This window comes from Xenopus laevis, chromosome 8L (genome assembly GCF_017654675.1).
Source record: "Xenopus laevis strain J_2021 chromosome 8L, Xenopus_laevis_v10.1, whole genome shotgun sequence".
Classification (NCBI taxonomy): Eukaryota; Metazoa; Chordata; class Amphibia; order Anura; family Pipidae; genus Xenopus; species Xenopus laevis.
The window spans coordinates 129,792,353-129,820,206 of NC_054385.1; the positions used below are offsets into that span (position 1 = coordinate 129,792,353).

General features: G+C 38.8%; 1 protein-coding gene across 1 annotated transcript; it reads right to left on the reverse strand.

Moving 5' to 3' along the window:
• Window positions 1-1,431: 1,431 nt before the first annotated feature.
• Window positions 1,432-26,141, reverse strand: LOC108699142 (Fc receptor-like protein 4). The gene is made up of 14 exons (XM_018231002.2): window positions 26,045-26,141; window positions 25,863-25,883; window positions 22,565-22,609; window positions 20,959-21,219; window positions 20,625-20,888; window positions 13,087-13,368; window positions 12,054-12,335; window positions 11,281-11,562; window positions 10,361-10,501; window positions 9,022-9,049; window positions 5,662-5,726; window positions 5,408-5,476; window positions 4,366-4,391; window positions 1,432-1,632 (listed from the first exon to the last, which is right to left on the reverse strand). Exons 1-14 carry the CDS (start codon window positions 26,139-26,141, stop codon window positions 1,513-1,515), a joined length of 1,983 nt encoding a protein of 660 aa, XP_018086491.1. The 3' UTR covers window positions 1,432-1,512.
• Window positions 26,142-27,854: the final 1,713 nt, after the last annotated feature.

The following is a 27,854-nucleotide window of genomic DNA, read 5'->3' on the forward strand; positions in this document are numbered from 1 at the left end:
TGTGCTTTACCGGCTCTCACATGCCTTTGACAAAGCCCGCAACTTGGCGGGTGAAACGCACGTCAGGCGTACTTTTTAGACACGCGTTAGGCAGGACTACTGATAGGGACCTTCAATGGGCTTACCACATGGATCGGGTGGGAATTGAATGTGGATGAAGGGGTTGGTGGCACTTTATGATCCGGTCAACAGCTTCGTTAGCAGTAATGCTTTGGTGTGTCACTCTAAGTTTAAGGTGCAACTTTTTCCGGGCATTGTTTAAGGGTGCCTAGGACACCACTTGATGGGAGGGATCTCTAAGTGGGTGAAGGGGTTGGCACGGGTTAATTAATCCTCCATATCGGGCTAACAATTATTGTTGACCCTAGTGCGCCCGAATCGCTACTCTGTGGGATAATTCTCAAGGGGGGTGAAAGGGTTGGCATGGGAAGTGGAATCCCTCAATGGTTGTATTTTGTGCCCAGTGTTGGGACTGGGACACTTTGCATTTGCTATATGCTGTTGTGATCGGTAGTGTGTATCTACCATATAACCTATTTGTTTTGACCTCAAGCACCAACGTATCGTGCCCAGGTCTATCACTACTCTGTGACTAGCTCATTTTTAAGTGTGTTCACTGGACATAATTTTAAATATTTTTATAATAAAAGTTATGTTTTATTTATCTATTTACACTTTGGAAATTTGGATGCAGTGGATGGGATGGTGCAGTTATATGGGTCAGTTCTCTCTCTTTGCCTGCTTGTAATTTGTTTTGACAAAGGCCCAGTTTGGGTAGCCACACACTTTCAAAGCTCCCCTGAGATGTTTATGCTCCTTGTCCTTGGACTCTATATCAGTTGCCACACATTCCACCCTGTGGTGCAGATTTCTAATGACACCCAATTTGTGTTTCAGCAGATGGTGGGAATCGAACAACAGATATTGATCTGTATGAGTGGGTTTTCTGTATACTTCCGTTTTCAAGTTACCCCCCTCTTGAACTTTAGGGTTATATTCCAGTGGCCCAAACATGTTGGCTGGGATTAACCTGAATTTATCTGCAGTTATATGAGAAGATACTCGGTACCTGGTACACGCTGGCAAGGTGTCTGCCCATAATGTGATCACACAATACACCCATGAGAGACCCCACTAAATAAATACTGAAAGGACACCCTATTTATTTAAACCTATATTATATCCTACGTCCAGGTACTTGGGTCTATCAAGTCGTAATTTAGGGTGCCTCTTATTTAAATGTCTGTAATAGGAATAATCCCATTTCTATCAATAGTACAACATCATCCAGTTTATTTACAAAGTATTTTACTTTATTTTTGCTTATTTGTAAATACAGGTATTACAAAACACTGTTATGGCAGAGAAACTGCATTTTACATTTTTGTTATTATTTCTTTTGTACTAATATGACTGTTTTCTTGTATTTATTTGTTGGAAAAATAGAAGTTGAATCTCTTGTTCAGTCAGATAATTCAGTTCCTGATATCAGCACATAAGCTTTTGTTGACTTTATTCAGAGTTGATATTGCCGTAGACGCAGGAGGTGTTGGAGATCTCTTGGTTGGGGGTTGCCAGTTTGTCTTTCTTTCCGTGGCCTCCCTTTATTGCAGCGTATGTAACAGACATATCCTAAACAATTATAAACAGTGATTAGATGGAACATACTATACATATAACTCTACTCAAGATGCTCAGAGGTCTGAGAGGTGACCTACAACTCTGATCAAGGAGCCAACAATGTTCTCAGAACTGTGTACAGGGAAAAAAGTTCTCTAATCCTAAATTTATTATAAGCCTCTTTCTGTTACTAGCATTTATAGTTTTTATAAGATGGCAAATGGCTGGCAAGGTTTTTCTTCTGATCAATCCTGCTCAGAATTCTGCAATACTATAAATCATATAATGTTTTTTCAATTCTACTTAAAAAACACTACACAGTTATTTTTGGATTTCATAGTTTATTAGGACTTAATTTCAAGGCTTGTAAACTACTCCCCTACTTTAGTTTATGTCTAACACGTGGAGTCCCATCTATTGAAGGCTGAATTTTAATGGTAACTGAGGTTTCTGAAAAAACGTTTAAACTCTGGTTCTCTAAAACCACTTAGGCCATGAAAGTTATTAAAAGATCCGATTATTAAAAGCAAAAACAAAAATAGCTGCTGAGAGTTCTGGAAAGACAAATCCAAAAACCTTGACATTTTGTGAATTTGGATCTCTGAAAACCTCTAAAACTACAACAAAAGTAGATCTTTGCAAAAAAAGAGGGGCAAATTTAATTGACTTCTACTGAACATGTCCTCAACAGCTTTTACTTAGGGTACTTTTGTATTTGTGGGTTTTATGGCTTTTACATTTGATAAATAATGAAAATGTGAGGATTAAGGAACTAAGACAGAAATATGATTGTTTGTGCTAAAAAGCCTGAACCCGTGAAACAAATGTTCTCTTTACATTCTTAAATTTGCCCCACAGACCTCAGGTCAGGACTCTATACTTATTTCATGACCTCTATTTGTTTTTGCATGTTTTATTTTCCCCAATTCATTGTACATCATTAGGGAATATGGTGGAACTTTATGAATAAAATAATATTTATACTAATACTACTACTATTACTACTACTGCTACAATTACTAATAATTAGTGAAGGGGCAAATCAATCCTGTTTTGCTTCGCTGAAAAATTTGAGAAACGGTGAAAATTCATGAAATGCATTAAAGTCAATGTAGAGAGTATAATGGAGTCTGTGGGTATTTTTTTCACAGACCTGGCAAAAAATTTTCACTCCTCCTCTTCCTACTACTACTACTATTAATAATAATAATAATAATGAATATATTCATACTACATAATTCACAGTGTGAGCTAACTGATACAAATATGAGGCCAGGTGGTAACTAACATTTTGGCACCCCACTACACTACAGTAATTATACCTTTATAATACACAAAAGCCATGAATATCTTGTAAATTATATCCTTATAAACGGTGAGTTCTGATGTCATCAGTTATAAACGGTGAGTTCTGATGTCATTTCTGTCACATGACTCACTCAAACTTGTGTATTATAATAAATAAAGTACCCCCAGTTGCAAAATATGAGGATATTAGAAGTTACCTCGGAGTTCCATGACCTGTATAAAAACAATGGTCATGAAAAAAAAAAATTGGTCATGAAACTCCTCGGTCACTTATAATATCCTTATATTTTACAAAAGGGGGTACTTTATTCACTATTTCGGAATGTTTCGGAATTTATTAAACCCTGAGGGCTAAAAAGCCCAAATATAAAAACACGGCATCTCAAACCTGTCGAGGTTGCATAAAAGTCAATGGGAACAGTCATATTGATTTTTGGATGCATCGGGGGTTTTGGGGAATTTCACAATGTTTTTGGAGCTTTCGGGGAAAATTCACGAAAAAATCGTGAAAATCTGAGCTTTTCCCGCAAAGGTAATTTTCGGGAAAATGTAATAATAAATAAGCGTTAAAAACTTGGGAGTTTGTAGCAGCCGATATTGAAGTAAATTCAGGCCTTGATAAATAACCCCCATAATGTTTAAAAGGTTTTTTTTGTGAACTTAAGATATGAAGATCCAAATTAAATTACAGAAATATCCTTTATCTCGAAAACATCAAGTCCCGAGCATTCTGGATAAACGGTCCCATATCTGTAGGGATTGAGACTAGCAGCGACTAGTGTACTAATTTATACTATTAGAAATAGAAGTACGAGTATGGGATCCATTATATGGAAACCCATTATCCAGAAAGCTCTGAATTAATGAAAGGTTTTCTCCCACAGACTCTATTTTATCCACATAATCCAATTTTTTTTAAAAATTATTTCCTTTTCCCCTGTAATCATAAAACAGTTTGTACTTGATCCCAACTAAGATATAATTAATCCTTATTGAAGCAAAACCAGCCTATTGGGTTTATTTAATGTTTACATGATTTTCTAGTAGACTTAAGGTATGAATATCCAAATTACAGAAAGATCCGTTATCCGGAAAACCACAGATCCCCCAGGCAGTCTGGATAACAGGTCCCATACCTGTACTTACATTACTATAGTAACTATATTTATAATAATGTTTTTTCCTTAAATCCATATATTTCATTGGTAGAAACGTTAGCTTCACTTATATATCCCGTTATTAAGTTTGCATTTTATATGCTATGTTTGCTGTTGTTGTATAAAGTATAGTAGCTAATGAGTGCTGGAGTGGCAACTAATATTGTTATATCGGTGCTATATTGGCTAAACCACTCAAACATCATATCGATTCCTGTGCTCCGCACTGTAGGGAGTTTTTCAGGCTAATTCCTACTGAGATGCTTTAAGTTGTACTTACATTTTTATTGCTGTGCACAGGAGAAGCTAATAAAAAACATACAAAATGTGTACAAATATATGAATAAAAATATACAAAATATGAATAAACAAAACAATTAATAATTTATAAAATAATTTCACATTGGACACATAAGGGCCGATTGACTAACTTCGAGTGAAGGATTCGAAGGTAAAAAACTTCGAATTTCGAAGTTTTTTTTGGGCTACTTCGACCATCGAATGGGCTACTTCGACCTTCGACTACGACTACGACTTCGAAGTAAAAATCGTTCGACTATTCGACCATTCGATAGTCGAAGTACTGTCTCTTTAAAAAAAACTTCGACCCCCTAGTTCGCCGTCTAAAAGCTACCGAAGTCAGTGTTAGCCTATGGGGAAGGTCCCCATAGGCTTGGCTAACTTTTTTTGATCGAAGGATATTCCTTCGATCGTTGGATTTAAATCCTTCGAAGGATTTAATCGTTCGATCGAAGGAAAAATCCTTTGATTGTTCGATCGTACTATCTGCGCTAAATCCTTTGACTTCGATATTCGAAGTCGAAGGATTTCAATTCCCAGTCGAATATCGAGGGTTAATTAACCCTCGATATTCGACCCTTAGTGAATCAGCCCCTTAAAGCTCTTTGCATATAGAAGGATATTTATGAAAGCGTGTTACATATTTTTTTGCCCACAAAATAACAAAGATTTATATGTTATATATGAATTTAAATCATAAACTTCTATCACATCCTTATTTTGAATCCCAATACAGACCTGCTCTCTAGTGTTATTACCCTTGGGATATAACAATACATGGAACGTGGTCTACAAGCTCATAACAAGAGGAAAATAGGTGTATGTATGATATTTAGAACTGCCATTACTAGGTTTTCTTATGGTAAAGGATTATTTGTCCAATTTGTTGCAAATAGAAAACTACACATTGATATGGAGCAGATCTATATAATCAACATACAAAGGCCAAAGGCTGATAATTCTATTTGTAATTTTCATGATAAAAAAAACACATAAAGTAAAGTAATAAAGTGAAAATGTACCTTTTTGTCTTTGACTGAAATAAATGGAGGTATAACAGATATCATCCTCCACATGGAAACCACAACTGGCTGCACAGAGAGAAAGATTAAATTATGTAAATATATTTTAGTCATTGTCATTTATCCTAAGTTCTACAATCTTTATCGCCTGTTTATCTGAGTGTGGCACAAGTCAAGCCTACTAAGAACAAATATCAGGAGACATTAAGAAATTATTTTTTTCTTTATTTTTACTTTTTATTTTCCAGACTTACCCAGGTCTGATGTTTCTTCATTCAACATTGCTGGGCTGTGCAACTCTTCATTCTCTGTTCCGGCACTGTTAATTACATTGTTCATTATTGTACTTGTAGAGACCCCAAGGGGCAAATTCAGTGACAGCTTCTCTCACAGTGCAACACTACGCCAGGTGTAGATTCGCCAGGACAACACTAATTTACTAAAATCCGAAATTGTGTCCAGGGTGCCGAATGCTGGTGAAGTTGCGCTAGTGTTACTGCACCAAGAGAAGCAAAGTTGCGCTAGCGTTGGCTAATTTGCATACGGCGGGAAGTTAAAGTTGAATGGACGTATATGTAGCAGCAAATACATTACCTGGAAACCTTATTAAAAGAAAATAAAGTGTTTTCACAGACACTGGGGTAACCCTGCCAGGGAGATACCAGTACACAGGAGACAGGAGTGTGGTAACTTTTACAAACCTCTGGGAAGAGATGTGCTAAACTGAGCTTGATATACCTCAAATGAGTACGGACAATTGATTTTCTACTATTAGGCTGTAGAACGTTAATAAAGATGTTTATTGCTGCAAGACATATTAGTGATCCGGATTGTTTTTTTAAGAATTGATAGTCTGGGCCCAGCAGGTGATCTGTCCTGACCCGTTTGGTTGAAATGGACCAAAGATGTTATAGGGTGTCAGGAGTTACTGGGAGTGTTCCAGGCACCTGGTGTTTCAGTGGCAATGGGCAAGCAGAATACTCCTGGCCACACACACTAAAGTCACACTTTCAAGGTGCACTCATGGGTGTGCTTTATACTGAATAGCGTGATCCATGTTTTGGAGCGCTTCTCAGCCTAGTTTCTATAAATAACTTCAACATTTTATGAGGTGAAAATGATATGAGTCATTGGAGCTATGAGGGGTTTTAGAGGCGTCAGTTGTGATGGGCGAATCTCTGACCTGTTTCGCGTAAATTTACAAAATTGCCAAATGCATTGACATCAAGGGCATTTTTTCATGATCCATTTTGTACTGTGGTTTTTTTGTGGCAAACATGGCAAAATATTTTGCTCATCCTTAGTTAGTGGTGCTTGCGAAGCAAAGCATCACTACTGTTATCTTGCAAACTTATTTTTATTCTTCTTCCGTATGAAAGTTTGGCGCGTAACTAGTCCCGCACCGTTTGTCCTAGACCCATGAATGAGGTGTCAAATCGTGCGGCTTAATCGGGAATGGGGTGGTATGACTTTTCTAAGGGGTGGGTGGTTAATTGCCCCTTGCGGGGGCAATTAACCACCCCGAAAAGTCCCATAGATTAACATTGAGGCCAACTTTTGACGGATTCTAGCGCAGAGAGGGAATCTTGTAGAAACGTTAAATTTACCACATTTGAAGAGGTTTGCGACCTGTGTCAGATGATACCCCACACGAGGGTATAAGTTTTACCCCCGGGGCAGGAGAGGTCCCCAAATTTGCCCCATTGACTTATAATGGGGAATTTATCGAATAATTAGTTTGTCGCAGACCCATGAATGAGGTGTCAAACCGTTCAGCTTATTCGGGAATGGGGTGTTGTGACTTTTCTGTCCTATTTTGGGGACCCAAAAAAGTGAGCGGAGCCGCAAACAACCAATCAGATTTTCCCTATTGACTTCAATGAGAAAATGTAAACAGCTGTAATTCTCACAGTAATAAAGCCAGAGCTCCCAAACTTGGCACCGTGGGTCACTGGGTGACTGCGGCCAAAATTTACAAAAAGTGGGCGGAGTCTACAACAGCCAATCAAATTTCAGCCATTCAATTAAATAGGAAAATTTTAAACTGCTGCCGCTCTTAGACGGTTAATGGCAGGGTCCTCAAAGTTGGCACAGTTGGTCACTGGGGGACTGGGATTAAAATTAAGAAAGTGGGTGGAGCCAAAACCAACCAATCAGATTTCTTTGATTGGTTTTAATGGGAAAAATTAAGAAGGCTGCCATTCTCTCAGTATTGATGTCAGGGACCTTGAATATCACAAATGTGGTCGCTGGGGGTTTCCACTTCAAGTTTAGAAAAAGTGGGCGGAGCCACCAACAACCAATCAAATTTCATTCATTGATTTTCAATAGAAAAAAATAGAAATGCTGCCATTTTTACACATTAAATGACAGCATTCCCAAACTTTGGAATGTTAGTCACTGAGTGACTGTGGTTCACAATTAGGAAAAAAGGGGCGGGGCAACAACAGCCAATCAGATTTCAGCCTTTGACCTTAATGAAAAATGATAAACTGCTGCTATTATCACGGTTTAAATGCTAGGTGTACCAAACTTTGCTCAATTACTCACTGGGTGACTGCGGTCAACATTTAGGAAAAGTGGGTGGAGCCATAAACAGCCAATCCGTTTTCACCTATTGACTTCAATGTAAAATTTTTGATTACCGCCGTTCTCACAGTTTTAAAACCGGAGGCCCCAAACTTGGCACTGACCATGACTAGGTAACTGGGGTTAAAATTCAGAAAAATGGGCGGAGCTTAAGACAGCCAATCAAATTTTACCTAACGCTATTCAATGGGAATATTTAAATTCCTGTCATTCTTACACTGTTAATGTAAGAGTGCTCAAACTTGGTCCATTTGGTGACTGGGTTGCAAATTTTTAAAAGTGGGTGGAGCCAAAAATAGCCAGTTTGTTTGGATTGATTTCAATGGTAAAATTTGGTTGGCTTTAAATTTCACCGGTTTAATCCGGATTCTACCGACTTTGTGTACTCTCTAGGCACCAGGGGCGACTGGGCAAGACACCCAACATATATGGGGGGCCTGAGTTTTGCCACGGCAAGCACCACTCACATTTTCTTCAGGAAATGTACCTCTCTAGTTTTATATAAGATTTTGTTTTTTAAATGAATGCAGTCCTAATTCTAATGGAATTGGACTATCAAACTCAACTTTATGGCGGTTATTTACTAAACTCCGAATGAAAAAAATCACAAAAAAGTCATGATTTTTTTTTATAAAATGGGACTTTTTTAAAAAATCACACATTTTTCAGAATTTATTAAACCCCCGAGGATGGAAAAGTCCAAATCTGAAAATCTGGCATCTCAGACCTGAGATGTCAATGGGAGAAGTCCCAATGATTTTTTGATGTGCGTGTGTTTTGTGCAATTCTTTCATGTGAAAATTCCAAAAAAATCGTGAAAATTTCGAAAATTGGATGAAAAAATCCAAAAATTTGTGAAAATCGGATTTTTCCTGCAAAGCACATTTTCGGGAAAATGTAATAAATAAGTGTAAAAAACCTGAGCGGATTTGATCGGAGTTTGTAGCAGAAAATATTGAGATAAATTCGGACTTTGATAAATAACATTAATGTGTGTTAAACAAACAATCTGCCTAATCACTTACCTAACATGGGCTTTAGAAGAGTTGCTATCTGGGAAAAATATAGTGATGAAAAACATTTAGATTATCATTCCAATCAGTCTGTATGAATAACTTACAAAATGACATGACACTTTTCACAACCAATTAGCTTATTCCAAGAAACTCATTAATGATAATTATTAACATGATCTTGTCACCTGTAAACATGTATCACTATTGAGGTACAGTAGATGTTTGAAATTGTATCATTTTCTTTTTTACTTCTTAAAACATGGTCTTTCCTAAAACATAACTGTTCAATCAGGCCACTGGTAGAGACGTTACATTACAACAAATACATATAGTATTATATCAATTAGCATTTAAACAAATTAATGAAGAATGGTGAATGCAAACTTAACCTGAGAAACTCAGGAATTATATGGATGACTTTACAAATTTTAATCAATATATTTATATGTTGTAGTAATATGCAATTGTTTGGCCTGACCCACAGCTACATGATCTCACAGCTATGTGCCAAGTCAAGGTACATGTAGATGTCGGTCAGACTATATTCCCCAGGCATAAAAATTCAGGAAGGTTCCTTCTTTAGAAATACCTTTATTAGGTGTGTCATTATAGGAATACTTCTTAATGTGTGCAGACATTTCAATATTACATCTATTTGCGCTTAAGTCTTTTAATAGGCAATTAAACTGGTATGGTATGTTTCAAAGCAGACGTCACAACTCGCTCCTCCCTCCTCAGCTGTCAGGTCCTGCTCCTCACTCCTCAGCCATCCGACCTGGGTCCTCGCTCCTCACTCCTCCCTCTTCAGCCATCCGACCTGGGTCCTAGCTTCTCCCTCTTCAGCTGTAGTTTGAACTTGACTGCTGCAATCAAAAAACCTAAAACACCTATTGGCTAAAATAAATGCCAAAAACAAGAAACTATAATCAGGGAGCAGGGCTGAGGCTGAAGAGGGAGAAGCTAGGACCCAGGACAAATAGTTGACGACGGAGGTGTGAGGAGCAAGAGCTGACGACTGAGATGGGAGAAGCTAGGACCCAGGACAGATGGCTGAGGAGGGAGGAGTGAGGAGCAAGAGCTGATGGCTGAGGAGGGAGGAGCGAGGTGTGACATCAGCCTCAGAGGATGGGTGAGTAAAAAAGCATGTCGCATTCCTCTTGCTTAGGACAGCACATGCAGGACAACGATATCCCCTGACGATGTCCTTAAATATGTTCTGTATACATCAGCATGTTGATTTATTGAGAATTATTATATTAAAAAAAATGTTGCAAATGGATATCAAGAAAGCTTTGGATTTTAACCTTCTGCAGATGAAGATGAAAGTCATAACTCATTGATTGGTTACCTGTTTTGGGGTGCTGCAGGGGACAAATTAGAAATGATGAAAGTTTGTTTCGAAACTTGATGGTAAAGATGACTATAGCAATGAAACCCAGCACTGTTACAATCCCTGAGAGAGTTGGTACCAGGTAAGACAGATGTCCGTCTAAAAGAAAAAATAAGAAATGTCTTTAAATACAAATGCAAATTATAATATTAAATGTAGCTTTATAAATGCAAGACATATAAATGTATTCGTTTGGGATTGTTGATCCATGTCAGGTTATTTTCTTGGTATGTTGATTTGAAAAATCCAACATATTGTTCGTTGACTTCAGTTTATTCTGCTGCTTCTTAATCTTATTCTTCTTATTTTTAGCGCCTCCCATTTTCCTCCTACAGTTTTAGGGGTACAACACCCATATTCTCCACAATTCTTAGTCTTGTGCTTTTCTAAGCAATCCCACCCTCCGTCATTTTGGGGAGGCATTTAGAACACCCCAATTTTTCAATTGACTTTGAAAGGGAAGATTTTAAAACTGCTGCCACTCTTAGAGCATCGAAACCACACTCACCAAACTTGAACCACATAATCATGGGGTCACCCAGAATGAAACAGTTACATTTCAATATTACTTATTGATTAATTCACACACCTGTAATAGGGGCGTGGTTTGGTGGTGGTTGTTTGGTGGGTGAGTCTATAAATTATTTTCACTTGTCTATTGGTGTATCTTGATAAAGGTCCATGGTGAGGACCGAAACGTCGATCAAATAAATCATTAACTTTTTTCATGATAAATCCTGGTGTGCAGCAGCATTCTTCTCGAGTATATATATATATATATTTCTAATATCTAAATAAAAAGCAGAAGCAGAACTAAACAATGAAATAACCTACTGTATATGTTGTATAGTTTAGGAGGAGGGTTAGCTTTAACTCACTCTGTATTTGAATATGAGCCTCTCTGCTTCTCTTTGCCACATTGGCGGTTGGAGTTTGTACCTCACAGGTATAATTCCCAGAATCCTCCAGCTGAGCTGAGGGGACTCCATATTGGTTGGATAAACTGAATCCCTGCACATTGTGCCCATTTCTGTAGAAAACAAACTGTAGCTCTGTAGTCTCTCTGTGTGGGCTGAGCTTTGTGTCACATGTTATGGTCATGTGATCTCCTTTTGTCACCTGATCCGGACTCACTTTTATTTGTGGGTAAGGGAAGAGCTCTAGAAAAGAAAATATATATAGTGAATAAAGTACCCCCTCTTGTAAAATATAGGGATATTATAAGTTACCGAGGAGTTTCATGACCATATAAAAACACGAAGCCGAAGGCTGAGTGTTTTTATACAGGTCATGGAACTCCGAGGTAACTTCTAATATCCTCATATTTTACAACTGGGGGTACTTTATTTATTATAATACACAAATTTCAATGAGTCATGTGACAGAAACTACATCAGAACTCACTGTTTATAACTGATGACATCAGAACTCACCGTTTATAACTGATGACATCAGAACTCACCGTTTATAAGTATATAATTTACAGGATATTCATGGCTTTTGTGTATTATATATTTATAATGCTATGGATTCCATTTACAAATTAAATTTTTATGGTTATGGTAGATGTTCAGTAATAGTGGCCATAAATTTATAGAGGACTTACATGCAAATTACTAGTCTAACTAACATTTTATAAAGTCCTACTCACCCTGTATCTGAATATGTGCCGCATTGCTCCTCTTCCTCACACTGCCAGTTGGAGTTTGTACCTCACAGGTATAATTCCCAGAATCCTCCAGCTGAGCTGAGGGGACTCCATATTGGTTGGATAAACTGAATCCCTGCACATTGTGCCCATTTCTGTAGAAAACAAACTGTAGCTCTGTAGTCTCTCTGTGTGGGCTGAGCTTTGTGTCACATGTTATGGTCATGTGATCTCCTTCTGTCACCTGATCTGGCCTCACTTTTATTAGTGGGTAAGAGAAGAATGCTGCAAAAAAAGAATTCCATTTAATATGGCATCTTTAGCTGAGATTAACACTTGTGGATTTGGCCTTATACAGTACCTGCTTTGTCAAAAGAATATATTTTAGAGTAAAGAACACTCAAGAATAAAAGGAAGATTTAGCCATTATGGCAGGGATGAAAAGTTCTTGTATGTTGCCATTTTTGTTGCTTTACTGACCACATGTCTTTGTCCCACTAGACAAATAATATATCCATGCATTCTGCAATGCACTTTACTAATAAGTGCCTATGGATATGAGAAATATCCTCCAAGAAAGGAAATAAGTAATCCTTCATCCTGCTACGGAATGGCATATGAGAAATTAGCATTTTGACAGCATAATAAAAAAAAATTCATGTTACAATTTCACCATATTGTAGCCCACTCTTGGTCCAAAGATCATCCCTCAAGATGGTGAGGAAGCTTTCACAGAAGGTCGTCTGGACAAACATACAAAGGGATCCCAAACTTAAGTACGCAAAAGCAGCCAGAAAACTCATGAACCATACTGGCCTGCAGGACTGGCCTGCTCCTCCTGATGCTGAAGTCTTCTCCTTGCACCAGATTCAGGAGTAGAGAACCACATTCCTGAGTACAAGTTCTTGCTAGATGAGCATTAAGGGGCATGCTCTTGTGCATGTTCTAGCACTTGCAGAATGAGGAAAATATAAATGACCTCTAAAATCTAGAAGTATAAAGTAAACCAGCAATTTTAGAAATTGCCTATACTCACCTTGTATATGGATATATGTCTCACTGCTCCTCTTCCTCACGCTGCCAGTTGGAGTTTGTACCTCACAGGTATATTTCCCAGAATCCTCCAGCTGAGCTGAGGGGACTCCATATTGGTTGGATAAACTGAATCCCTGCACATTGTGCCCATTTCTGTAGAAAACAAACTGTAGCTCTGTAGTCTCTCTGTGTGGGCTGAGCTCTGTGTCACATGTTATGGTCATGTGATCTCCTTCTGTCACCAGGGCTGAGCTCACTTTTAATTGTGGGACAGTAAAGAGCTCTGTAATAAATTACATCGAAATTCAAGAATTTTCAACCACTGATCTCCAACCAACATCTCACAGTATTAACCATTTAAGTACCAGCAGAATTTCACTTCATTTGCACTAAGATTCCAGTCCTTAAACAAGATATAATGTTCTAAATACAGTATAAATGCCTATTTTTCATAATATACAGATTTAAAGCAAAAACAAAAATGAAAATCCAACTGTTGGAAATCCCAATATCTCCCAAGCATGCTGAAACCAGATAAATATTGTTTTATGACTTTTTCAGCATGTGCTGGAGAACCTAATGAGGTGCATAGGGACTGCAGGGAAAACACCTGACAGTGCCCCTTCTTTCCTATCACCTGGTTGCATCCCTAGGTTTTTCTGGTGCAGTGAAGAGCTCCTGTCTTCTGCTCTCCCTCCCCTTGGAAGCGACAAAGAGTGATGTCACTTCCTCCCCCTGCAGCGAGCGCCATTGCAGAGAGTGCACACAAGGAGAAAGTACCACACCCTCCCTCAATAATTTTGTCGTAAGTATCTTGTAGAATGTGTTCTGTAAAATAAATCTTATGTTCCTTTTTACGTATATATTGTTGGCATACCGTTGCGTTCATGTAACCTCTGTTTTATGATTATGACTATAATATCTCACAGCGGAGTTGGAATCCTTGCCTCAATTTCAATGGTAAAAAAATGGCTGACCTCCACCCAAAACTCAGTTTGTATTGCCTTCTTATTTCATATTCTTAACGTTGGGGGGGATAGTAAGTTTGGTTGAAAAAAGATGCACGTCTATCAAGTTCTACCTTTTAGGTCTGTATATAACTTTCAGAGGAATGTAAAAAACTCACTGTAAAAAAACCCTTCCCAATATTTAGGTGGAACCTCTTTTCTTCTAATCGGAATGGGTGACCTCTTGTCAGCTGGAAAGACCTACTGGTAAATAAATCATTAGAGAGATTATTATATGATCCCCTTATATATTTATACATAGTTATCATATCACCCCTTAAGCGCCTCTTCTCCAGCGTGAACATCCCCAATTTGGCCAGTCTTTCCTAATAGCTAAGATTTTCCCTTTACCAGCTTAGTTGCCCTTCTCTGTACCCTCTCTAATACAATAATGTCCTGTTTGCGGCATATTCTAGATGGGGCCTTACCAGTGCTCTATACAGTGGAAGAATAACCCCCTCCTCCCATGAATCTCTGCCCCTTTTAATACAGCTCAAGATCTTATTTGCCCTTGATGCTGCTGACTGGCATTGCTTGTATTAATGCCAGAAATTATAGTTTTCTAAATCGAAGGACTTGCTTGCATCTCTTATACTGAATTTTGTTTTCTATTTTTTTCTCTTTTCTTTCCTCATAGCTAAGATTTTCCCTTTACCAGCTTAGTAGCAATTCTCTGGACCCTCTCTAATTCAATAATGTTCCATTTGGGGGCTAGAGGCCGAAACTACACAGCATATTTTAGACAGGGCCTTACCAGTGTAGGAGGGTAAAGGTTTTGCTAACCTTTAGGTCCTTTGTTCCTCTGGGCATAATTTAGACACCTAGATTTGGTTCTCAGTTACACAAGGGAAGCTGCTTCCTTTGTCCTATGTGAAAATATTCTGTTTGCAGTTCAGTGACTGGCCAGTAGATGTCGCTATATAAAAGGGTAAAGGTTTTCCTATTCACCGGGGAATGTGTTAGCCAGCTAGGCTGGGTCCTTTTTCCCATAGGGGAGGGGAGTAGTTCCCCACAGTTGATAAATAGCGATGTTGTCGTGTTCTGCCTCTGTCCAGTGCACCCATTGGAAGTGGTGTGTTGCTGCTAGAGCCAGAGGTTGAGGAAGGCCTCAGTATAGGTGAAGAAAGTGTCAGGTCAGCAGCTGTAATAGGTCACTATAAGAGTGACAGATAGTTTCAGGAAAGTTAGTGAGCAGCTAAGGCTCCAACGAGGAGTTTAGTGAAGGGTTAGCACCCTGCGGTGACAAGGCTGCCAGGTTAGGGACTCAAGTGGTTAAGCTCAGGGATAGAGAGTGTAAAACCAGCTGTGAGGTTCCTTCAATGGGGATTGTGCACCAAAGGCAGGAAAGGTGGCTCAGTTCACAAAGCTGACTAATAAAGGATCAGGCAGTATCCATGAGTAATACAATTGTGTATAAATGACCTGCTGCAACTACTTGCTTCATGAAGTGTACCATCTGAGCACACATCTTGAATATGTGACTGAATACTGAGAAATGTACCACCAGGGGAGGGGTCAGGTGGCTTTAAAGAACCACTGGTGTCCAAAGTGTGTTTGATCAAGAGTGAATACTGTGTGTGCTTATACCAAGTGGTAATCCCTTCCTCCATACCATAAGTGGGGACCCCACCTGAGTATAAAGAGTCTAATTATATCGTGACTACTGGGAGTTGGATCCCTTGCACGGGAACCGAAACCAGTGGATATTAACTGAAGGGAAAGTTTAGGAAGACCCTGACCCATCCACCTGTTACACAAGCAACAGAGATGTGTGATCATGTCCCCACCGTCATAGATAAAAACTTCCCAGAAGAACATTAACACATTTTTAAAGCAGCACCATTGAAAATAATATACAGGTAAGGGATCAGTTATCTAGAAACCCATCATTCAGAAAACTCTGAATTACGTAAAGGTCATCTTCCATAGACTTTTTAAAAATGATTTCCTTTTTCTCTGAAATAATAAAACTGTTACTTGTACTTGATCCCAACTAATATATAATTAATCCTTATTGGAGGCAAAACCAGTCTATTGGTTTTTTTTTATTGTTTACATGATTTTTTTAGTAGAAGATCCAAATTATTGAAAGATCCATTATCTGGAAAACCCCAGTTCTCTAGCATTCTGGATAACAGGTCCCATACCTGTACTTTAGATTCCAAGGCCAACATATACTGTAACAGTAGGTTTACCACAGAAAACATGTTCTGTACATTCAAATAGTTAATCTGTATTTTTACTCCAAACTACTACATCAAAAACTTCTGCTGAAGCTATTAGTTTTTATAAAAAAAAAAAAAATTCATGAAATTGGAAAAATGAAATTAGAGCTGAGCATAGCTGTCCTCTTTCTATTTATTTCAATTGTTATATGCTGTACAGTTCTAAAAATCCAATTGGAATGAATAGAAAGTGGGTGAGTTTTTCTATGGTGAGCTCTAATCTCACATATTGATAAATCTGCCCCAATGTGAAATGGAAAATTATATTCTGTTAGCATAATCAACAGAGAGCTAGAAAGGTAAGAATAGAGCCAAGATGCAGCCTGATTACAGATTAGATATATAATTTTCACCAGGAGGGTATTAACCATACCAAATGCAGAAGATAGGTCAAGGAGTATCTGTAGAAATAAGTCAAATCAACTGGACTTGCTGTGTTTTTTTCTTTGAAGACGTTTCACCAGTCATCCAACTGATGTGACCTATTTCTACAGATATACCATGACCTTGATGAATGAGAATCTTCACAAACATAGGTTAAGGAGGATAAGGATAGAGAACTGACCGTTGGTTTTGGCAACCTGAAGATCATTTGCAACTCTGCATAAGGCAGTCTCAGTAGAGGATTTGGTTGAAAGCAACATTTCAATGGCTCTATCATACAGCAAGCTGCAGAGCAGGGGTCCCCAATCTTTTTTACCCGTGAGCCACATGCAAATGTAAAAAGAGTTGGGGAGCAACACAAGCATGTAAAAGTCCCATGGGGTGCCAAATAAAGGCTGTGGTAGCCCCTATGTGGACTGGAAGCCTACAGGAGGCTCTACTTGGCACTATACTTAGTCTTTATGCAATTAAAACTTGCCTCCAAGCCAGAAATTCAAAAATAATCACCTGCTTTGAGGACACTGAGAGCAACATCCAAGGGGTCGGAGAGCAACATGTTGCTCGGGAGCTACTGGTTGGAGATCACTGCTGTAGAGAAAGAAGACCTAGTGGTCACGGGGGAGGGGTCAGGTGGCTGCCCATGGAACAAGGGACCTGGACCTAGGGTTTGCTTTTTCTTTAAGTAACTATTTTACCTAGCTGTTTTCCCTGCTCACACTCCCACTCAACAGCTGGATAATGGGGATAGGTTGCTGTGCATTTTGGGCCCCTAAAAGTGGACCTGTCACCTACAGATAAAAAGCTGCATAATGATAAGTCCTTTCCAAATTAAATATGGAACCCCAAAATTTTTTTCCATTAAAACATCCATACCTATTATAAAGGTGTTTAAATATCTAAACTGTCAATCAAATATTACCTGCCCCACCTCTATGCCCGTGGCATAGAGGAGGGGCAGACAATTACTTTCACTTTCCATTCAGCACTTCCTAGATGTCACAGCTCTCCTCACATTCCCCCTTCCCTCCTCAGGCTCTATAATTGTGTAGGGCACTGCACATGGACATTAGGTCCCTCATTCTGGTGCATACACAAGATTTTGGGATGATACACAATTTCCCTTAATAACCGTGTCCACAAAATGGCAGCTGCCTGCTTGCTGTGATTGTAGAATTCCAAAACAGAAGGAAACAAAATTTAAATAATAAATACAGTGTAAGTAAAGTTTCTTTTGCTCAACTAATATGATAGAAAAAAAATTGAAATTATTTCTTAGGGTGACAGGTCCCCTTTAAAACTGTTATGGTTATGGTTGTGTATAAAGTTAGTAAAACATGAGAACACAATGCATTCAAGGATTTTAGAGGCAAGTAGCAGTAGGGCGATAGGATGAAAATTAGCAAGATTGAACTTCCACATATGTAATTGGCTGAGCTGTCCCAATATGTAGTTAACACTCGGCATACACAGTAAACACTCATTGAGCTATTCACTGATGTTTCATCTCCATTCCAACCATGAAAGTTGTTTATTTAATAAATGCAGGTTATGCAGTTTGACAAAAATAATATAAATGCAAGTTATACACTAAATGGCAGTGTGTTGGGAGTTTCCTTAAATGAGAAGGATCTAGGGGTCTTTGTAGATAACAAGTTGTCTAATTCTGGGCAGTGTCATTCTGTGGCTACTAAAGCAAATAAAGTTCTGTCTTGTATAAAAAAGGGCATTAACTCAAGGGATGAAAACATAATTATGTCTCTTTATAGGTCCCTGGTGAGGCCTCATCTGGAGTATGGGGGCAGTTTTGGACTCCAGTCCTTAAAGGGTTGGTTCACCTTTAAAGGGCTTGACAAAGGGCCTGTGTAGCCCGAAACGTTGCCTATGGCATTTGAGTAAAGTTTTGCAAATTTTCAAAGATACCAGAATGCTGCTGCTTTATTTTGCTACATGGTTCACCTTTAAAGTAACTTTTAATATATTATAAAATGACCAATTCTATGCAACTTTTCAATTGGTTTCTTCTGACTCTTTGCAGATGTCAAACGGGCATCACTGACCCCATCTAAAAAAACAAATGCTCTGTAAGGCTACAAAGGTATTGTTATTGTTACTTTTTATTACTCATCTTTCTATTCAGACCTCTCCTATTCATATTGCACTGCCGGGTGATGTTGTGATGCTGATTCAGTTAATAACTATAAGAGGGACTTGATGATTTCTTGGACAGACATAATACAAAGGCTATTGTGATACTAAGCTCTATAGTTAGTATAGGTATGGGTATATAGAATTTATGTGACAGTAGGGAGGGGTGTGTGTATGGGGCTGGGTTTTTATTTGGAGGGGTTGAACTTGATGATATTACTATGTAACTATTTGGAAAATTTATGTGGTATTTGGGGGAAGTGTATGAAAGTATGTACTTTCCATATTGTTTTGGATATACACATTCTGCCAAATGCAAAATGAACAAATATAGCTACAGTATCTACTGCAAAGTAACATATGGCAAAGCTATGCTAAGGGGGGTATTTGCTAAGACTCAAATTTTCCCTTTTTTTTTTTTTATTACAACAAAGTTGACTTAACTCCCATCCATGAATTTAACTCAATTATAAAAAAAATGGGATCGAAAATTTGGTGCAGGAAAAAGCTCGTCAAAATCGTGAAACTTTTTCTAATTTGGCACTCAAATTGTCGCCCAGTAACCTTGACTATTTATGATTATAGGACAAAAAGCACTGCAGATTAGGCTGTCAAAAAACATCTTCGAATTTTAAAAGGGACATCTGCTAATTGACTTCTACATGACCTTGACAGGTTTTAGCTGGAGTATTTTTGGATTCAGATTTTTAGGAGTATAAAAAAAAATCTCTAAAAATTAAAAAAATTTTCCTCTAGAAATTTTTGTTTTTCCCCTTTAAAAAATCAACCATAAAAACTTGAGATTTAAAAAATAGGCCCCTAAATGTATGAAATGTATGAAAATTGTCTCAAAGCTTGCCTTTTAACCCCATAATTTGCCCCACCCACCATACGAAGATAAAACTCCCTAAATATTAATGTCAGGGGTCTACTGAACAGTTTGATGCCTGATTTCAATCGATTTACCAAAGTATGTGGAGTGCAGAGTCACCCAAATTGAAAATATAGCACGCAAAGTTAGTAAAATCAAAAACTAGTAATCAAGGGCAACGAAGAATGCAATAAAATCACTAAAACGAAATGAATTAAATGAAACCAATACTTTTTGCTTAGTGAGATCAGCAGTCAAAAATTGAAATTATTTACAGGCAAAAAAAAGCAATCAACAGACTTGGGACGTCACCAGTTTGGACAGAGGCAGACCCACCATGCAAATGTAGCAGTTAGTAATTTGCACACAAATGGGGGTATGTGGTCTTTGCAAGGGAAGGTACCAATAAGATACCTTAAATACCCTTTAAATGTGTATGATATCAAAAGTTCAACATTGAGTGCCTTTAGGTGAAACACAAATGGGAATTCATTTTGTGAGTGCCACATGCAATGCGAATGCACATTTAGGAGCCTGTTTTTCATGCTGTGTAAAAATATGAAGACTAAATACACCAGACACTGCCAGGCATCACCACATAAAAACAGTGCACTTTGCAAGCTGTATATTGTTTTCCAGTGATTGTGTATAACAATTCAATGTGAAAGGAAGCCGCCAATTGAAAATACTATGTGAAAATAGGCAATCATTCCTTGCTGGGTTTTTTTTGCATTTTTTCTCACAGTGTGACTTACTTGAAGTTTGAATTTTTCCCAATGACTTGAATGGATTATGCAAGCTCTGAAGTGGTGATAAAAAAATGGCAGCAAATGCTTTTTCTGGCAATAATTATTTATACGGTGATCCTCCAGGTTCTTACAGTTGCATGAGTTTCCATGGGCCTTACCTGAGACTGAAATATATTGCTCATCTCCAGATGTGTGATAATCATATTTATGATTATAAATTTCTTTTTGACACTTGTATGTACCAGACGCAGTAACATCCACTCTTCCTATGTGTAACTCAGACTCACTGACTGGGGACTCAATGATCTTATTGTCCATATAAAATACTGAGTTCCTTGTCTCATATCCAGTCCGACTGTGACACCTGAGAGACAGAAAGTCTCCTTCATGAACATCAGGGGGCGCCTGCAGGATGAGCCCATCTGAAATATCAGAAAAGTGTTATACAAGGTATTTCTAGATCATTTTCATATTTAAATAGTTTGAACTCACAGCGATAAACATCCAGTCTAACAGGAGCACTCCTCTCATCGGCACCAGCCTGGCACTGGTAATTCCCATTTTCTGTCTCTGTGGCAGACTGAATGACAAGCCTCTGACGATAACCACGTATCCAGTGTCCATCCCTGTACCAGGAATATTCCAGGTTCCCTTGGGCAGTAGGAGCCACATTACAGGTCAGAGTTACAGGTTCTCCTGTGAATATTGGGCTCCAGTTTGGAGAGAAGGAAATCACAGGTCTCACAGCAGCTCCTACAGACACAGAGTTTACTTTAGTTGCCCCAATCCTCACACTTACTGTATAAATCCTCAAACTCACCAATGTGACCACCTTATAATTTTCTTTACAAAGGAAAGTCCTGGAGCTATAAGCACAGCGCTGCATGACAAGGGATCCGAAGGACCAGCTGCCAAATTACACTGCTTTATGTTTAAAGATTGGCAGAATCAGATGTAGCTGTGATTGGGTGAGAAACAATGAGTTAAGGCAGGGAAAGCTGGGCTGGGGTGGAGAATTTTTTCACATTTTTTGAAATTTCAGGCGTTTCTCTTCTATATGTTCTAATATTATCTATTAATAACCAAAGGTGGATGTTTTATTGTGGTTTTGGTACTGTTATACAGTATAAGCGTGAGAGTCTGCATGATATTATTCATGTTAAATGAATGTCAAATGCTTGATCCAGGGAATGTTTCCAATCGCCATTGGGGTTCTCTGTAATAATAAAACAGTTCCTGGATCCAAACTAAGGTATAATTAATCCTTATTGGATGCAAAACATACCAATGAGTCAAGATTTAGACCTAGGGGTACTGGTGTGACAGCACCAGGTCATGTGGTGGGCATCAGGTAGGACTCACATATACTCCTTTAGAGAATGAGGCTCTCTTTTCTTGTCAGCCAACTTTGTAAGGCAAAAAGGGAACAGCTCCTTTCTTAAATACAGAACAGGGTTTGAGTCTTTCTGCCAACCACAAAGACAGCTTCCAGAAGGGCCAATCACATGACATTCTTGGTGGGCTGTTATAGGAACCAAACCAGTCCCGAATTGTGATAGGGCCAATCAAAGCTTATGCTGCTGGGCCACTTGTGTGCCATTTGGTGAGCATGCCCAGTATAGGTTCCAGAAAATACACAACTCTTACAAGGGGACTTGGGGACTGCTATGAGTATTGTATTACTTATCACACAGAGGGTCCTGGCTTTGATTGCCCTCACAGTGGGTCAAATACCTTGGAATGCAGACTGGCTGCACTAAAAATTAAACATAATTAAACAAATGGAATATCTGTACTATTTGGCAAAAAGTAGTTTTATCACAACTGGAGCACAAGGCTGGCTCCAAACCACTCTTCCAACAATCAAATGTGCTTTTCACCATCACTGCTGCCACTTGTTACCGGCCCACTTCTGTTCACCATCAACCACCTAGCACAGTGACAGCAGATGGAAACCACTCAAAATAATTTTTCTGGAGGGAAAAACTGAGTCCATTCCCAGTTGTGCCCAAAGTACATATCTATGTTTCTTCAGCTGTACAATGTTTAAAAGCCACTGTACTCCCATACATCAGTATTTAAATGAACTTGTTCTTACCTGGTGTATTAACAACAACAACTGTTATGAACAGAGCAAGATGATCTGTAAATAACCAGACATTTTTACTGTAATTATAAATATGTACAGTATAACAGAGATTTGGCATGTAACACAAATGCTTATATAGTCATTAGCAATATTGAGGTAAGCTGAGAGCAATATTTTAGGACCCATGTACTCATGTGACTTCTGCTCATCTTTTGGTTAACTCATTTGTTACTTCTCTTAGTTATCTGATTTCCCTGTGTGACTGCCCTGGTAATCTGTTTAGCTATGTAAGAGGTGTTGCAAACTTTTAGTTTCCCTCCCTTGGGTGAGTTCTATGCCCTCTAGGCTGGGTCCTGTATTCTGTTGGCAAAGGTAGTTATTCCCTACTCCGATATCTCTTATTTATCAAAAGGGAAGCACACATGTGCACAGTCTCTTTTGGTTTACCCACTTGCTAGAGGAGCAACATAAATGCCAGTTTAGTTTTGTTATACTCACACTAAAAGTGAAAAATAGGGTCAGGGGTTAGTTAGTAGAGCAGTCAGAGGCACCAATAAGGAGACCAGGAAGGTAAGCAACCTGCAGTGAAATCAGGACTCAAGTGGCCGGGCACAGGGATAGAGGAATCCTTGGAGTGTGGGATCACTGTAAGCTTCACTGGGGCTCAGGATTGTGCTCCAAGGCAGGCATTACTACCTCTGGAGTGTTGTGAACTCTAAACCTGAAAGTTTGTGAGTATCCACTGAATGACTATTGTTGGAAGCATTCATTGATTACTTGTGCACCATCTAATTCAGCACCCACCATTCCACTGAATAAAGCGTTTCCTCTGTTTTGAAGAACCATTAGTGCTGAAATTTATTTAAAGATTATGTTTGTGGTTAACCCTTCCTCCAACAGCTAAGTGAGGGCCGCCTGAGTAAGAAGTGTCCTATGTATTGTGCCTGCTAAGAGTTGCATGGAGTTCCTACTGCCGTAAATCAAGCCTGGAAAAATCTGTTACAGTACAAAATACCAGTGAGCACCTCATCTCCTAAACCCTGATACAGGCAATAAATGCCCTCTGTACAACTGTTCCGAGAGTGCTCCAATACTCACCATTTCAAACATAAAAGCTTTTTATGTTGTTATGTTATTAGATCAGCTACATTAGCATTAATCACATCATTATGTGACTTTTCAAATAAATGATCCTAACATTTACCACCTTCTTCTTCATTTCCTCCTTTTCCTCACTTTGGTCTCTTCAGATAGTGTGCCTATGGTGGTTTGCTTTGTATGCTTGGTCATTACTTGTACATTTGGTGGAATAGAGGAATTACTCAACCGTGGTGGTCCTCTTGACCTTCCAGCTACCAGACTTCCAAAGCCTATGATTTGCCATGGAAAAATCCATGAACTTTGCCTGGCTTCCTTTAATTTCCATCGGTAGTTGGATTGTAAAAATAGAGTACTGTATATTACTTGTATAATCGGTAGTGATGGGCGAATTTATTCGCCAGGCGCAAATTCGCGGAAAAAATTGCGCGATTTGCAGCCGGCGAATAAATTGGCAAAACGGCCGCGAAAATTCGCTGGTAAAACAACGAGACGCCGGCGCCGTTTCGCAAATTCGCCCATCACTAATAATCGGCTGTAGTAGTCCTATAGGAGCCAGAACTTAACAAGACACACCTTACTACTATAGCAATGTAAAACATGAACACCTTCTTGCCTGGCAATATTTTTATCAAAAGACGTCAATCAGGTGCAGGTCCCAGAAATAATTCTAAACTAAGTAGCTTTATCCAGAAATTAATATGATATGCTGCTGTATCCAAATAGTGATAGAAGAGAATTCCATCAATACTATACTAAACAGTGTGTACACATGGAGAAAAGCTTGTTTTAACATGGCGTATGCCTGATTAAAAATTTCACTGCATTCTTTATAATGGAACTTTTATAAAATGTGCAAAACAATCAACTGTGATAAACAGCATTTCAAGAGGAACACAATTCAACTATTTGAAATAAGGTAAAAAGTATTTTAGATTTTTAGTATTTCTTGAACAGAAAATTGAATTATGAAGATCACATGACATTTTGCTTTTTCTGAAACAAAATAAAATGTACTTACGGATTAGGAGCCTCATTAGGGACATTGTGCCTTAAGTCAGTAGTATGTGACTTCCTGTAGTTCTGCGGCAACTCAATCAGTGGCATCTATTTTACATATATATAGAATTTGAACACAGGAAATATTTTATTTGTTACTTGTACCGTCCCACCTCTTTTGTTGCTGTAACTGAACCAATCATACGTATATATATTTATCAGATTATGAAGAATATGCATAATGTTAACTTGTGTAGATATAAATCACACAGATAGAGTGCACGTTCTTCTGATCTGAGAATATAAGAGATGGCAATACAAATGTGTAAATGTCCCCATAAGGCTGTGGGAATCCTGGAATACCTGATTCCATTGGTGGTGTTAAAGCATCACAAGGGCATTAAGCGATTGCTCCCATTCATTGCTTGATAGTCTACACCATGTAAACCACTTTATAGCCAGTGAGATGCCTTGAATTAGTTACAGTATTTGCAGTAAAATAGTTCTCTAATACTGACCAGCCATACAGACCACTTATATACATAGCATAGGTGTATCATATTCCTTCCCATGAAAACATATAGTAACAGTCTTTAGGACTCCACGTCATGTCAGTGTGAAGCATGGCCTACAGAGCATGACTGTTAAAGGCCGGGAGTGGCGGGAATATCAAACCATACTTACCAATCCACTCTTTCTTTTTCTACGACCACTCACCCAGAAAACTCACCAATAAAACAGACAACACCAAATGTTATTGGATAATGATGCCCGCAGCTTCTTTATTAAATTTTCGAAGTTCAAGATCATTTTCAACCACCAATACTGTAATAAAATGAACTGCTTACAAAACAATTAACATTTTTATTATACATAACATTCCATAACAGAATTTTTGTTACCCTGATTATTTCTGCCCTATTCAGATTCCCTTGGGGCAGATGGTCCTGGGATTACCATCCTGTGCATCGTACCTCCGTACTGCTGCACAATTTTTGATTACCCATCAGCCGCAATACGCCGACACAATGGTACTCTCAATTTTTGTGCCACTATGGGGCCCCATGCCCGAGCTGGCTAATTAAATATAATGTTCCTCCTTCTCACCAGAACCCCTCATAGTTCCTCCTTTTTAACGCCCTTCTTTCCCAGGAACACCGCCAATGCTGCGACAAAGAAGACCTATAACATACCTACTGTCCCCACTTACCATCCGTATCTCTCCAACGACCTAACAGAAAACAGAAAGAAAAAAGAGGGTGGGAAGGGTGGGACTGCTCCTGACCTGTGTGCTTCTGAGGTAGGAATAGGAAGTGGTTTCTCCCGTACTTTTCTTTTTATCCCCTCACCCCTCCTATCTGCCTGCTTTTCCTCTTCCACTTCCTATCTCACTTCCCTCCCCTTGCCTTCCAGTCATGCCTTCTTCCTTCCATACAGACTCCCTCATAACTTTCTGGGAATTGCCATTAGCAATTGTCTTACTGGACATAACCCTCAGATACTAGTTACAGACCCAAATCTAAAGCTACACCAGCATGTTGTTCCTTGGATTTCAAACCCAACATTTTGCCCTCAAACAGTGGGATGCAACCCCACCCAGTAGGTGTCCAGCTGCCAGGCAAAGTTACAGTGGGAAACATATCTCATATATTTCAGCCTCCGTAGATTATAATGCTTTTAAATAAAAACTCCCAGTAATTTTAGCAAAATTGTGCATTGTGGATATGGTTACTATATAGGTTGGCTAAGCATTTTTCAACAAAATTGTACTTCTAACATCAGACTACACAGAGGGAGACTTTAAGGTAGGATGAACCTGACTTCAGATGTATTTCTTTCATATTAGTTAGATATCCTTACATTGTAATCTCGGGCAGATACTGATGCAAATGATCATCTTGTGCCAGCACTATGTAAATAAAGGGCAATAATAATAAGTATTGTAGCTCCTAGCTGCTGGATGTTATTTGTTTTCCCCTAGTTTTTTGGGAATTGTGGTGCCATGGTGTACTTTTGTCTAAAAAAGAGAAATTAGCTAAAACTATGAAACCAGTGCTGCTGTTTTGTGCTTGTCTGCAGGCTTTAAAGTCCAGTGCTTTCCTGTATCACTGACGGTCTGTGGAACAAAAATACATCATCCTGTGTGCTTAGCCTTCATAGTGACCACAACCACAATTTGTTTTGTCTAGTACATGACATTTAGAAGCAGAGAGCACTGTGCTGACATTTTTAAGCAGAATCAGTTGTGTGCACTGCTATAACGTCTGTGTGTGCTCATGGGTACAGAGATGAGAGGGGGAACTTTATAGTGACTGTTGCTGAACTACTGTCAGGAAAATGATTACTGGTTGGAAAAAGTTGGAAGGAGGAAACATAACTTCTACTCAGAAATGTGTGATGGAAATGACTTCCTTCTGTGCTAGAAAAAATAAAGAGGAATTTCTGATCACATTTAGGTGTGCAGCCTATTTTTACTTCAGGGTCCAGGGCCATTGATATTGGGGGCTGGTGGATGACCTCAGGACAGGAAGGGTGAAATATCTGCGGTGTGGATATGATGTCAGGGGAGGGGTTATGACATGGAGATCCATGATTGGCTGATTACTGTGCCATTCAATTGAAAGTTCTGTCCAAATTTCCTAATCCAGACAGACGTTTTCACCAGGACAGTCCTTCCAAAAACTGGCCTGTCTGGGTCAAAGCTGGACATGTGGCAACCCTAATCACTTTCCTTCTCCTTCTCTTGCATCACATTGAACACTGACAGGAGAGTGGTTACATATTATTCAGGGATGCAATATTGTCCCTTTATATTCTGGGATAGACTGCTGTCTCATCATAGCCTTAATATAAACAGTTTTCCTTGCTCATCCCTCTTTACTATTGCATGTTATAAACCAGGTAACTTGACTGACATGTTACAAGTTGTCAGGAGTAGACTCCGGTGGTCTAGTGGGCCAGTGGGGACGCCCGCAGTGCTCTTGGCAGGAACGCCCACTGCATTGATCCTTCCCTCATGGCTGCTGGTTGCTCTATGGCGTGTGCAGCGCACATTTCCTGGTTTTATATGTAAACTACGCTGGCGTCATGATGTCATTGCGCAATGACGTGAGATTTAAAGGTATTTAAAGGGACCTTGTATATTTTCTTATTGCCCGTTATTTGGTTATATTAGTTAGATTCCTGGGTGCTATTTCTTGTA

Excerpts from the sequence above, each read along its gene's own strand:
- LOC108699142 (XM_018231002.2), bottom strand. The coding sequence starts at position 26,141 with ATGTCCAGTAAGACAATTGCTAATGGCAATTCCCAGAAAGTTATGAGG. Across the intron at positions 10,502-11,280 it reads GGCTCATATTCAAATACAGA|ACGGACATCTGTCTTACCTG; the intron begins GTGAGTTAAAGC and ends TTTTTCTTTTAG. Across the intron at positions 9,050-10,360 it reads CCTGCAGCACCCCAAAACAG|ATAGCAACTCTTCTAAAGCC; the intron begins GTAACCAATCAA and ends TATTTTTCCCAG.